At 40.6% G+C, this 14,932-nt stretch overlaps 2 protein-coding genes across 2 annotated transcripts in view; one reads left to right on the forward strand and one right to left on the reverse strand.

Annotated features, from left to right (window-relative positions):
• The window catches only part of LOC124110419 (phospholipase A2 hemilipin-like), an 11,650-nt gene extending 10,797 nt beyond the window's left edge, over nt 1-853 (reverse strand). The window contains exon 1 of the mRNA XM_046469776.2: nt 580-853. Coding sequence (XP_046325732.1) covers nt 580-803 — 224 coding nt within the window. The 5' untranslated portion in view covers nt 804-853. The remainder of the gene's footprint in view (nt 1-579) is intronic.
• Nucleotides 854-8,269: 7,416 nt separating this feature from the next.
• LOC124110400 (ras-related protein Rap-2a-like) lies at nt 8,270-9,854 on the forward strand. Its single transcript, XM_046469752.1, has one exon. It carries the CDS (start codon nt 8,285-8,287, stop codon nt 8,888-8,890), a length of 606 nt encoding a protein of 201 aa, XP_046325708.1. The 5' UTR covers nt 8,270-8,284; the 3' UTR covers nt 8,891-9,854.
• The last annotated feature ends 5,078 nt before the right edge of the window (nt 9,855-14,932 follow it).

Here is a 14,932-nt window from a genome sequence, read left to right on the forward strand (position 1 = left end):
AAAGTCATTTTGATTTCTGATATCTCTTCTTACATTTGCCTTTGTACAATGAACATAGCATTGATAGTTTCTACACACGTGAATATGATATAAAGTCACTGTTCAAGTGTACATAAGATACGTGTTTATGACAGAAGGACTGACAATATTTCAAAGAGAAGTTAAACAGAACAGCCATGGGACAAGGCTGTGAACGGCATGACAAGATTTACCTCAAAGCTATTTTATCAATGAATTCATGAATACAAAATATCGATTTTAAGTATTAAACTATTTGCATTTCAGTTCAACAAATTGTGACGTGAAGACGATAATTCGAATACGATTGTTATATGTGTTCATGGCTTGAAACAGTACACGTACTAAGCCAGGACAAATATATTCCATGTGACGAGGAAATTATAAATATTTAAAATACCTGGTGTTATAATGTACAAAAGAAACAGGCAGGAACTACAATAGTTACTATATGTTGAATTATGCATGTACATGTTCAAGCAACTGTACGAGGGCTATGGAGGAGCTAGGACATATATTACATAGGATAATATTGTAAAAGTTGTGAGTCACATTTCCTACCTGTCCCCGAAGACAGCACAGTCGGCGTAGTCCCCGTTTCCTTCAAGCAAGGCCTCCACAAGCCGGCCTCTCCCTTGGATTGTCAAATATTTGTTGGCGTCAGTTGACAAACATGGATTGATGAGACAGAGGAGGAAGGCGACATAAGGGATACCTGTATTTTCAAATGTCTTCATTATCACACGGCTGTACATGTAGAGCTGGGCCCAGGTCGAGTTATGCATCCTGCTGACAGATGTCGTTGTACTCCTTAACGCTTCACTGACTGAATACGCCTTGGCATATTAAAAATATTTATTGTATAAGTAAACAGAAGGTCTAGTCTTGTATTTGTATGACTGACGTAAATGCATAGGTATTTTGCTCCCACATGTAACCTTAAATGTTACAGCTGTTATGTATCCCTGGGGATGAGCAAATAAGTGACGTGGTGCGCCTGCGTTGTTGTGTCATGCAAGAACAGTTTGAATGGTATAAATATTATGGGGAAAGTTTGTTAAATTTCAACCTTTGACTTTGATTTTAGGAATAGTAGTATTATGTGCTCATGGATCATACACGCTTGACACGCTGCTTTGAACAGTATTTCAGTTACATTAAGGCATGCTACCTTGATGTAGGAGCAAAGTCCAGGTGTGTAAGCTTGATGTGGGGGTAATGTCCAGGTGTGCCACCTTGATGTGGGAGTAATGTCCAGGTGTGCCACCTTGATGTGGGAGTAATGTCCAGGTGTGTCAGCTTCATGTGGGAGTAATGTCCAGGTGTTACAGCTTCATGTTGGAGTAATGTCCAGGTGTGTCAGCTTGATGTGGGAGTAATGTCCAGGTGTGTCAGCTAGGTGTGGGGGTAATGTCCAGGTGTGTAAGCTTGATGTGGACGTTATGTCCAGGTGTGTCAGCTTGGTGTGGGGGTAATGTCCAGGTGTGTCAGCTTCATGTGGGAGTAATGTCCAGGTGTGTCAGCTTGGTGTTGGGGTAATGTCCAGGTGTGTCAGCTTCATAGGGGGGTAATGTCCAGGTGTGTCAGCTTCATGTTGGAGTAATGTCCAGGTGTGTCACCTTGACATGGGAGGAAGTCCCGAGGTCATGCAGATCTTAGACGTTTACCATTCCGATGACATCAGCGCATGGCTATGGTGCTCAGAAACATAGAAATATAATTATGGCGAATCGAACCCAAGGCCATAGGATTCTGGTACACCAATGGGACCCAGCTGAGGCGCCTTTGAATAATGGGCCACTATTATGACTGTAGTGACGGATCTTGAATACACACAAGCATACTGATTATTTTAATCCATGTTAATATTTTGTTGTTGTTTTTACAAAAAACAAATCAAAGCAAAATACATTTGATTTAATAAGTATTTTCTGTCAACACATGACTATTCGTTGTTTAGGTTTATGTCTCGCAATCAACGAAACATGTCATCCTTTTTTCAGTTAGTTGAGTTGATGCATATTTCAAGATCAGAAACAATTACGTAGATGAATTAAATGTCACGCATTCGTCACCACTCGCCCCTTTCCGTAACCATCAAGCGGTTTGTCCCGGAATAAAATGTCACGTTGATCTGATGAATAATGAAGCAGATGCAGTCGCGGCGCAGGACGCAGTTACTGCGTGAGTTAGTAGTGAGTAAGTAGGGGATTTACCTCTCCTAAAACAATGTCAGTTACATCAGGGCTTCAGCTGAATGAGGGAGTAACGCCTAGGCTGACCCAAACTGACCACCAAAGGTCGTAGTCGAGATAAACCTGAACACCTGCAAACACTGGGGCGGCCGGCTAAGGGGTGAACTCTGCTAGGACGACCACTGGGTCATTTGTGTAATCACTATTTCAGGGAGACCTAAAAAGCGTTTTCGGGCATGTCCAAATGGCGGAAAAGTAAAATTTTAGATTATTTTGCTATGACATGTTTATGCATGTCAACACTTCAAAAACCGTCTAAAATTAACCTTTTGGACATATTTTAGCCTCACCTATTCATTCGGTATTGTTATAAGTACAAAACACAAAAGCGTTAAAATGTTCAAAATTTCACTTGTGCTCAATCGTATGAATACATAATGATTTTGTTCACTTCGTAAGTTATGAAAATCTTCTGAGCCAAAATGGGCTTTATACTACCTCGTCCTTAACAGCCCCGACACATTTCTTGTCGACCCTAAGGCCTTATGCTACCTCGTCCTTAACAGCCCCGACACATTTCTTGTCGACCCTAAGGCCTTATGCTACATCGTCCTTAACAGCCCCGACACATTTCTTGTCGACCCTAAGGCCTTATGCTACCTCGTCCTTAACAGCCCCGACACATTTCTTGTCGACCCTAAGGCCTTATGCTACCTCGTCCTTAACAGCCCCGACACATTTCTTTTCGACCCTATGGCCTTTTGCATTGCTATGTGGATCCAAAATTGATGATGCGATGTAAAATTTTAACGCACTCACTTTGGCCTTTTATCGGCTTGTCTTGAACTACAGATAACTCGACATATTATTGATGGTTCCAGCACATCGCGTTAAATGGAATCTACTGCTAACTCATAAAACAATAATCAATAAATAGTATGAAACTAACATGAATGAGCTGAATAAAAGGAACTACCTCTACATATATCCGGAGTAGAATACGTCTTCAGCAACCCATGCTTGTCGTAAGAGGCGACTAACGGGATCGGGTGGTCAGGCTTCCTGACTTGGTTGATGCACGTCATTGTATCCCAATTGCGTGGATCGATACTCATGATGTCAATTACGGGATTTTCTGGTCCAGACTCGATTATTTACAGACTGCCGTCATAGAACCGGACTAGTACTTAGTGCAAAGTTAAACAACAAACAAACCAACAAAACAAACCCTCCTCAATCAAATCCACTTCTACGCCCACGCCCACGCCCACGCCCACGCCCACGCCCACGCCCACGCCCACGCACGCGCCCGAGCCAACACCCACGCCCACGCCCACGCCCGCGCCCACGCCCACGCCCACGAGCACTCTCACACCCGTGCCAACAACTACGCCCACGCCCACGCCCACGCCCACGCCCATGCCCACGCCCACGCCCTCGCCCACGCCCACGCCCACGCCCACACCCACGACGTTCCTTGCATGCAAAAACAGCTTTGTACCCAATCACTTTCATTCCATAGTCATGCCATAAAGACTCCGAAACTATATGAGGTTCAAAGCATGTGCAGCATTCTGGCTACTGACTCATGCTTGCCATCATTATGGAAGAAAGACTGAGGGTCACAAAGGGTTCATTAAGTGCGGGGACGGACGACCCTACGCCATGATAGACAAAGCATGCCCCGAGGCTCATACTCTCCCACGGGATCAAACAATGGAGAACATGATTGTGGGCACATGATTGTACGCCATAATCGGCAATATTTGAAATGTATCACGGTGTATAATTATGGTGTCAGAGCTATGAACACCAGTGGTTGACAGCATGAGCAAGATGACAATGATTCACACATGGTACACATTTGTTTTGTTTCACGTGAGCCTGCAAAGAATCAGACACTAAGAACATACTCTCCAAAGCACATTACAAACAACATACTTTCAACAATAATACGAACCAGAGTGACAACATAGACATTTATTTACAGTAATAGCTCTTAAATATATGTTCTTGTTTACATAATCTGTGTGTATATGCATTTGCCTGTGGGTATATGTTAATCCTTGTATGCTAGGTTGTTGTATTATTAACCATGCATTATAATGTTACAGCAACTATAAGGGTGAGGTGAAATGGGTTTTAACGTCGCATCCAAGATTATTGCACTTATGTAGCGACTCACGTGTGTGAGTGTGTGTGTACTTGTACTAGGCCGGACTAATGCCGATTTTATAGTGCTAGCCAACTTAGATACCATGCCGATGTTTAACATGAATACCCCACTTAAAGATTCCGAGCCGAACTCTTTGGTGAAACCTTAGAGCACGGGAATGGTGCTGACAAACCTAGAATCATAATTGAGATATCATGACCATCGACCACTCAATTGGGATACTATGACATGCATCAACCACGTCAGCGAGCCTGACCACCCGATCCCGTTAGTCGCCTCTTACAACAAGCATAGTCGCCTTTTACGGCAAGCATGGGTTGCTGAAGATCTTTTCTACCCCTGGATCTTCACGGGTCAGTTCATTTGTGTGAAATGTTTGGGGTTAAATGGCTCCTCTTTTTAAACTTGAGTTTAACACACATGTACAGGTACACGCACTAGCACACGCACTAGCACACGCACATACATACATAATATCAATACCAGAATCAACTATGTCTTACCTTTAAAAGAATTAAATGCTTTGTATAACCTAGGCGATGTGAATTGTTACATGCCCGCGTTAAGTCAAACTTTGATTTCTGCAAAATGAAACCACCAATGTCACTCTCTTGTGTAACTGTTCAGGTCAAAGAACACCTCAGCTGTGCCGGAGGCAAATATGTCGACTTTCAGACTACTACAGATACTATGTAGATCAGTTGTAAAGACAGGTTCAGACAGGGAGACGCTAGTCTCACATACAGGGTGTATGTCAGCTCCATAGGTATGTCTTCTGTCGCTCTCTGTACATCACTTGGGAAGACAGGGAGACCATCTGTGATTTGATACGCTTCACAGTGTAAGTTCCCTTACTTCAAATAGGTCCACATACCACGTCTAAAACACGTCTGGCGACATATCCCCCACGTGTATGTTATATTTTGGGCATCAGTATTTTTAGTTGATTTATTTTATTCAACTATATAATATATATATATATATATATATATATATATATATATATATATTGAGAGAAATAGAGAGAGATAGAGGGATTTGATAGATGTGACGTAGAAGGTAATAAAATCTATCGAAGTATCTGGTATACATTCACAAATAGCGTTCATAACATCATAACGTAAATCATCATACAAGCTACAATCAATTAAGAAGTGGACCTCAGTCTCTACTGAGTTAAAACAAAAAGGGCAAGTTCTATCCTGAAGGGGGACAGTGGGATGACTGTACCTCATTTTTTGAAAGTTAATGGGGAGGCTGCCACTGCCTTAAAGTGCCAAATATTTTCTGGTGTTTCTATGGATATAATTTGATAAGACATAGGGCTCAGGCGCTAGATCCTTCTTAAGCAATCTATAGGACCTCAGCTTAATACCATTAGGGTTATTAGCATCATTCCGCAACTCTGAAAACCAAGCAGTTTCATCCACTTGAAATACTTTTTGCTTAATGAGAGTGAACTGACCACGTGACATAGACCGTCAGACCTCCGCCGAGTATATGTCCGCCAAATCGACAAAAATGTAAGTTTTTTAATATATCTTTGTACCTACAGTAATCTGAAGGGTAATATTACATAATATGTGTAATTTAGTAACAAAAGATACTAATCGTTAGAGTTTCATAATAATGGTTTTACCAGGGAGCGAGTTTAGCAACAAGGTTGCTAGGGTCATCGAGTGTGCATAGGCTCATCTCAGTGGTCTATCATCTCCACACGCAATGTCGTTGAATAAGCCAAGGGATGTTGAGAGCTTTCAATATTTGTTCATGAAACGTGTTCCGAGAGTACATAAGCACGCGTTTTGGTTTAACACAATGTGTAATACAGCTGTATGTTTATTAAACGGGTGATCGTTTCACGGGCAAGTAATAAGATTTAAATATGATAGCCATCTTGTAATTGTAGATTCGTAAATTTGGAATTGTGTACACTATGTGTATGTGATAGTGACTCTAAAACGTGTAAAGGGACAGACCATTTGCTATTCTGAATTGGCCTGGTATTTTGTTTGGAGACTGGACATTTATTCCGCTACAACTGCCAACATGATACTTTTAAATTAAAACTATAATTTGTTAATTTGTTTGTTGTTTTTACGTCGTACTCAACAAAATTCCAGCATTTTGACGGCGGTCTGTAAATAATCGAGTCTGTTCCAGACAAACCTTTGATTGACTTTAGGAGCATCGATCTCCAGAACTGAATATCGTTGCTTGTTTCCGCCGTTGAAGAGTATAGTACATCTACCTACTAAGGAGGTGAGAAAAGGTTAACTGATAGTTAGACAACTAGAATGCGTTGAGAACACAAAACTAAGGTGTATTATCTTCAGTTATATTCAGTGGTTCTCAAAGCCAACGTCCATTTCATATTCGTGCGGTATTCTCTGGGATGTTTCGGACAAAAAAATACCCGATGGACACTCTGAAAACAAACTCTTGTGAATTAAAAGTGTACGACTCCTCCATAAGGAGGACGCAATATTCCAGTCACATCGAGGCAGGGATTTCAAATCCGGTTCCTCGGCGAACGGAGCGAACGATGTAAACACAAGGTGACCTCAAAGTTCCTCTAAATTAAGTAAGTGTTAGTATTATAAATTAGTCGAGACACGTACGATGCATCGCCAGTTGTTTTTGAATGATCATTCACACAAATTTTATACGCACCATTATACTGAAGTGAGTGATTTGGGTTTCATGCCACTTTGAAAAAGTAATTCAGTTGAGTCACAACTGTAACCTTAATGTGGAATGAACGCCCGAAGGGATGCAGGTCTCAGACGTTTGTCACTTTCGTGAAACCTTCGAACACAGTCATAGAATTAGAACAAAATCGTAACCGGGAGGAACCAATGAGCATGGGATCCTTGCACGGCTAATAGATGCGATGTTTGTTCATCGAAATGTGTCATCTTAGAGCACTTGGTGATCCGTGTATACCATACAATCTTGTACTCTTGTTTCACAAGTACTGATAGGCGTCACCGGTTGCATAGTCTAAAATGTTAAGACTCTCACTTACAGAGTTGTGCATGTGAGCGTATGATGGAGAGCAAACACACGCTAAATACTAGACAAAGTATCTCTAAAGGAAAGACAAAACCATTTAAGTAAGCTTTGGTCGCTGTCTCTGTTTTTAGGATTAGCTCTGTAAAACAGTTAAAACCTGCTTGTAATTGGTCAGTTTGTCCTTTAGTGGGTATTTAACATGTTAAAGCCCTGCTAAACTTGACCATTACTCTAGACTCTTAGAGGAACTTGATACTTTATTTTCCAACATGTTTAGTTATTTTGGCTCTCAGTGTGATATGTATGGAAGATCTAACTTTTAAATGTGTGTTTTATCAAGCTTGGAATATATTGAAAAGAGTGAAGAAAGGTTTTTCCAATAGGGATTCAATTGCAGTTCCGATGAAGAATTAGGGAGGTATGCTAAAGCCCTCTTTAAACAGTTATTTTTTGATATCACCCCAGACAGTTAATATTTTATTCCATTTTATTGGCTTTGATTGTCACGCCAAAGTTTGATAAGAACATCACATTTCACATGCAATTTGCATACGAGAATATTAAGATATTACAGTATATCCCTCTAAATATGTCAATGCTCGTGAGGAAAAATGTTCATCTGAGACAGCTTTGTGCAACGAGCCAGGTCTCGTCCTGGCAACAGTTGCCATAACAAGTTTATTTGTGAAAATGCCTACGTCATCGTTCTCAACACATTACTTCTAATAACAACATCTGTCAGTTCTATGACTCACTCGTAAAGGGTATAATAGTAGGTGTAGAGCTCGAACTTTCCACAGACTGTCAAAGACACAGAATGGCTTCTCTGAGATCCGCATTCCGACGTCTCATCACCAGGCGCAGCCCTACCAGGTCCCCCATGAGCTGTAGAGTGGCAGTACTTGGCACAAGACACGTTGGTAAAACTGCCATCATCTCTCAGTTCCGACAGAAAGATTTAAAGGATGATATGTCCATCTACGACATTCAAAGAGAGGTCTTTAAAACCCATAACGCACGACTCCACTTAGACATAGTTGATGCCTCGGGCATTTACAGAGCCTTTCCAATGCTGAAAAGCTCCATAATTAACTGTGATGCGTTTATGCTGGTTTATTCAGTGGACGATCAAGACTCGTTTGAGGTGATGCAGCGGCTACGACACGAAATCATCGAGTTGAAGATGGATAAAAACGTTCCCATCGTCTTTGTTGCCAATAAGCAGGATCTCCCTGACGATAAGAAGGTTGTGTCGTCCAAATCAGCCGAGTACCTGATCAGAAGAAAATGGCGACACGGGTACGTTGAGGCATCATCGTCTAACTACGACCAGGTTTGTGAAGCATTTAAACAAATTGTAAGACAGATGACTCCCAATGTCTCACTGACTCCGGTTTTAAAGAAACGGAAAGCATCTGCGCCAGAACAAGAACAGAGAGGTTTACCCCCACTGCTCAATAGACTCTTGAAGCGAGGTAGTATATAATGTGTTCACATGGTGCTCAGGTATTTCCCCAGATATTGTAGCAAACAATCTTTCATTTGTTAGCAAGGCGTCGCTAGTATAGACATTTGTCTCAAATGTGTAATTGGATCTGAGTGTTATCCATCAGTTTTGGAGCATTATGTACTGTTCACTATGTTTTTCATGTAGGGACAACTTCGTCCAATGTCGTAAATTGTTGTGGTACTATTTATGCCAATAGTATTTCATGTACTATTTCCTGATCATCATATGTCTTATGTGGGGATTACGCATTTACTTGTGGTAAATTGTTTGGTTACTGTTTATGTAAATTATGATTCATTTATAAAATGACTTAGGCTTCAGGATGACTTATACAGATTTTACTAAATAAACATGACTGTAATCTCCGAGAGCAAAACAATTCCACTGTATTTCCTTCAAAATATTTTGAATTCGACAATGAAAAACACGAATGCATTGATTGCGTATGTGCTAAATGAAAACAGTATTAACATGTCTGCGTATACAAAAAATGTACAATGTGTTTGTGTTTTCTCATGATTTATTGTTGCGACTGCAACATTACTAGCTACATTAGGATTCCGGTGCAGGATAGGTTTCCAGTACCCCGGGGATGTGGCAAGTGCCGATTAAATGAGGATCGGGTAGTCACAGTATGTGACCTTTTGGGGATGTGCTTCTAAGCTGAAACTTGTGTCAGCATACTGTGTCTGAGTGGGGTATTCATGTTAAACTGCGGCATGGTATCTCATTGGGCTAGCACCATAAATCGGTATCAGTCCGGACTAGTACAAGCAGCCACACACAAACATGTTGCATAATCTTGGACGCGACGTTAAACCCAAATTTCACCTCCTCTGTTTGTGTTATAAGATATTATTGTAAACGTGTGACTCTAACAACTTTATCTGTATTCAAGCTATTTTGACGTTGTAATATTCTCTTTAATAAAACTGTTTAATTCGTGTTTCTGTCGCTTTTCAGACTCTTTGTGAATGAATTGCAAAATATAGACCTACCTGTTGATTTCCTGTGAACCGGAAACTGAGACCATTTTCCGGTATATGGTTTTCCGATAAAAATAACTGTCAAAGCAGTAAACCATGTACAACTGTAAGCCACGTCATGAATCACACATTACATTCAGTGCACTATTTGAAACAATGTTGTGCTCAACTTTGCACACAGAGCTTGCACCATACATATGATTATGAAGAGAAAGACTTACAAAGCTCTCATATCAAACCCACTGTTTCACATATGTTATTTATTTGAGTCATACTTTATAGAAGCCTGGTATTTATTCGTGTTAAACCATATGTTTCACTAGCAGTGTAAAGGGTGTGAAGGATTGGATGTGCGGTACATGCTTGACCTGAATTCCTTCACGCTGGGTGCCCGAATAAAATCCGATACATTGCAAAGATACTGCGCATTAGAGCTTTTGGGAGATAAGCAATCACTCCCCAAACCAGCTTACAGCTTGAATAAGATACAATGCATAGAATGGCAAGGGCAGTGCGTGATAAAGCTATAAATACGCATATAGCTAAAGGAGATAATCGCTTAATGCGCAATAGTTTATGCTTACAAAATTTTGATCTGTTAACTTTAGCGAAAGTAGACATAGTTCCCCTAAACATGTAAAGCTTTTTTTTAAAGCAAAATTAACACATTTTATGGATTATCTACAACGAAACATGTCTAAGTCACAGAATGTGACAGGCGATTGGTTCAACCATGTCCATATTAATTCACTCATTTTACAGACTCCAAGTGGTGTGGATCAGAAATTTGGGGCACACAATACTCAGAACATTTAGAGCGAGTCCTAGTACAGTTGAGTCGGAAATATACTGAACCGCAAAAGAAACGTCACTATGGATAGATATATCAGAAGCCTTATTTGTCCAAACACTATAAACATACTTTGAGACATAATAAAAAGATGAAACTTGGTAAAACTGATCATCAAGGTTGAAATTGATGTGTCAAATGTTCTTAAAGTGAAACACAACACTAGTCTCTGAGAAAATGGCATCACAAGTCAGTTTCTCGTGTGTCCGCCATGTGCATTGATGATTGCCGTGCAACGTCGATACATGGAATGGATGAGGCGGTTGATGAAGGCCACAGGCACTTGAGCCCACACTCTGAGGAACGCCTGACGCAGTTCAGCTGCAGTTGTCGGCCTTGTTCGGACGTCATTCAGCCATCTTTGAATCTCGTCCCACAGGTGCTCAATGGGATTTAAATCGTCAATCGTCGACGCACGGTGTCCGCACTAATGCATCGCTGGTGTGTCCCCATGGTCTGTCTAGCAGTTTCCGCAGCAGTAACAAAGAGATCTTGAAGATGCTGTCGCACAATCTGACGATCTAGACGCTGGGTGGTGACCCCTGGTCTTCCACTACGTGGTCGGTCATCTGTAGTCTTGGTGGTCTGGTACCGTTGCTGGAGCCTGTATATGGTCCTTACGCTGACTTGAAATGCATCGGCTACTTGCCGGCCGGTTTGTCCAGCTTGCAATCGTCCACGGGCTTGGTGTAGCTGATTTCTTGTCAATCTTGGCATGTTGGGACAATTCAATAACGATTGAACGTTATCCAATCTGGGTGGATTTTTATAGGGCAAGAAATGGGGGAACGCATGTGCATTTCAATTTGCTCAGAACTCACGTGCATCGGGTTACCATTGCCGTTGCCGTGATGCGTTTGGGTGATCGGTTTTATTGTCATCTGCTTTGGGTTTTTTAATCATCAAATTTCATTTTTCCGGACAAGGTAATGTTAATTTTTAGAAAATTTGACAAAAATTACCCAGATACTTAAATGACAACTTTTCATGCAGTGTTACTTGGGGTGATGTTTCTATTGCCGTAGTGGGACAATGTGGAAGGAAACCTTTATTTCTAGTGTGTAATGGTAAGATGCATAAACTTTTGGTGTAAAGCGTTATCAATGCCTCCGGAGAGATACTCGAACAGTTATTTAATGTTAAAATCTATGACCGAACATGGTAAAGATACGTGGACTTTAAAGATTCCGAATAGATTTGGGTATGCCTGGTTATCACAAGAGATAGGTAACCAGAAAATGTTTTTGTTTCTCATAAAACAAAGGTTAAGTGATATAGCACAACAAAATTGGTCTTCAGACTTAAACGACATGTCGACTTGTAAAAGATTTTATTGTCATTTTTAAAGTCTTTTACATGTTGAAAGTTACCCGAATTGTGATATCCTAGGTGAACTAAAAATGTATTTTGCAAAATTAGATGTGACAGTTGTAAATTGATGACAGAAATTGGTAGATTTAATTGCTTGCCATTCTACCGGAGATATCTATTTATATTGTTTGCAGCTCCATATATTTGCAGTCTGTCCATTGTTTACTGACCTCAGATAAAAGTATCTTAAGGAATGGAAACACCAAAATATATAAAAATTAACTCTGATACCGAACAATGGTAATGATAATGTTCAAAGAACTACTTCATATTGGTTACACCTGTTTAAGGTACATGCAACAATTATGTCGCCTCAACCCATAACAAAATGCCATACATTATGTGATTTTTGCTTAAGCTGATTTATATCTGTGGCTTACAGAAACTTTGTTTCTAACCCATGTAAGCTCTAACTGTCAAGAAGAATTGTTATGCCTATTGATATTGAATAATGGCAATGTTAACAATGTTCAAAGAACTGCTACATATTAATTACAACTGTTTAAACATGCAGCATTTATGTCGACTCATTCCACAACAAAATAGCATACATAATGAGATTATTGCTCAAGCTAATGAAAATCTGTGACTTGTAGACACTCACCGCGCCAAGAAAAATCGATATACCATTTGTACCATTGGGCCACTGGCCTCCAAGTACCGATTTAAACGCTCATGTCTGGGACCAAAATGGCACTCTTTTTTAGTCACAAACAAAGTAACCACATACTTCCCCGCCTTCAGGGCGAAGAAGACTGACAAAACTCTCCATTCCTATTTTGTGCTGTTTTGTATAGCTTCTTAGTAATCTATACAGAGGAAGATGCAACACATATACCAAATCCATGTCTCGAGATTAACCATAACCTTAATGGAAATGAACGAAAGGCTTAACAAGCAATAACAGAGACCAATGAAACGCATCATCAATTTCATTTTTAATCTATGGGGGGGGGGGGGTGTCCGATAAGAAGAATGACATGAGAAATGATATCAGTTTTCCATTACGTCAAACACTTGAGGGACAATCAAGCATGCTCTTTCTACCAACATTCAAACACCGCCATGACGACTCTTGCTCACCAGTTGTTTGATCAGGGTTAGATTCAGGCCCAGAGTCAAGCTTTAAACTAGTTGCATGTTAGACAGGTGGAGGATATTTCCAAATTTGACCCATCAGTGACTAAAATTATGTCCGATGCATTTCTCTGTTTGACTTGTACTATATGTTTCCGTCTTTGTTCGGGCGAATACTAGACTTGCCTTTGCATGTGTTTGTGACGGGTGGTACATGTGGGGCACGATACGCTCACCTTTTCGCGAACGCCTGGTGTCAAAAATATTGAAAACACAGGTATAAGATTCGTACACGGACAAATAGTTATTTACAAAAGTACATACAATAAAAAGCGTCTACTTCTCATCCTTACCACACATAGACGAATATTCCTTACTCTTTGGCTAGAATAATTAATGAGCACTAGTTTTAAGAGACGCACATCCAGGAATTGCGAACTTGCAACCTCACAACGCAGGCGTTGCCATTTTTGCGGACTATTTATAGATAACCAGCCATTCGCAAAAAAGAGAGACATTTTTCATGAACGTATTTAGCCAGCAAGTTTCCATCACTATTCTTCCCGAGGCAAGTTCGTCAACTGACAATAAAAGCCCAGTTCCCATCCTTGCTAAACAATGTTGGAATTTCCAGACTCGATCGTTGCGCCCCTATTGACCAATCAGATTCCATCACATTTGAAGGGTGGTATCTAAAAAACTGTAGGGGACCCGTGTATGATTGTGACACAAAGATAACGATTTACGACCAAAACATTCACAATAGACATGTTGTTCCTTCACATCTCAAATTTACATTATTCAATGTCCAACCAGATGCGAAACAGCATTGTGATAATCGTTCAATGGTTTCTGGTTGCGAATATGTTTTCTCTTCTCGCGCTCTAGGGCATGGTCTAGGTTTCGATACAAAATCTTCTTTGTTGGCATGGCGGGTGCTACCGGTAGGGCAGGACATGCTAACCCTTTTCGCAAACACCTGGTGTCATAACTGATTCTCAGTGGTCCATACATATACTTTTCACTGCTATTTTACATTTTACGCCCAATGGAATATGTTTTGGAGTTTACTTTCTTGCTTTGCCGTTTTATATTTACCGGATATTTACCCCAGAGATCGTTATTACACAGCATCGACTAGGCCCGTGAAGATCCGGGGTAGAATAGGTCTTCAGCATCCTATGCTTGTCGTAAAAGGCCACTATGACTGTCGTAAAAGGTGAATAACGGGATCGGGTGGTCAGGCTCGCTGACTTGGTTGATGCATGTCATCGATCCCAATTGCGTGGATCGGTGTTTATAATGACAATCACTGGATTGTCTGGTCCAGACTCGATTATTTACAGACCCATGTAGCTGGAATATTGCTGAGTGCGGCGTTAAACAACAAACAGACAAACAAGCACAACATCAACTAAGTTGCGACTTTAGCAGATGCACTCACTGGCCTCTCAATGGATTGTCTGAAGCCAAACTTGACGTCGCTTACTCTGCTGCGTATAACAGTCTAATCTTTTAACGCATTTGTTTGTAACGACAGAATAAGATCAAATAATATTGCTAAATATGCGTTTCTTGCCTTGGACAAGGCGTTACTGTATTGAAAACATAATAATGTCTTTGAATTAGCAAACGACAAATAATGTTATCGTTTATCTTCAGTATTAAACTGGCATCAGACAAGTACAAGTAGCCATATACATACATATATGCCCATATGCGTTGCACCTCACC

This window comes from Haliotis rufescens, unplaced genomic scaffold (assembly GCF_023055435.1).
Source record: "Haliotis rufescens isolate VD_foot unplaced genomic scaffold, xgHalRufe1.0.p SCAF_15, whole genome shotgun sequence".
Taxonomy (NCBI): domain Eukaryota; kingdom Metazoa; phylum Mollusca; class Gastropoda; order Lepetellida; family Haliotidae; genus Haliotis; species Haliotis rufescens.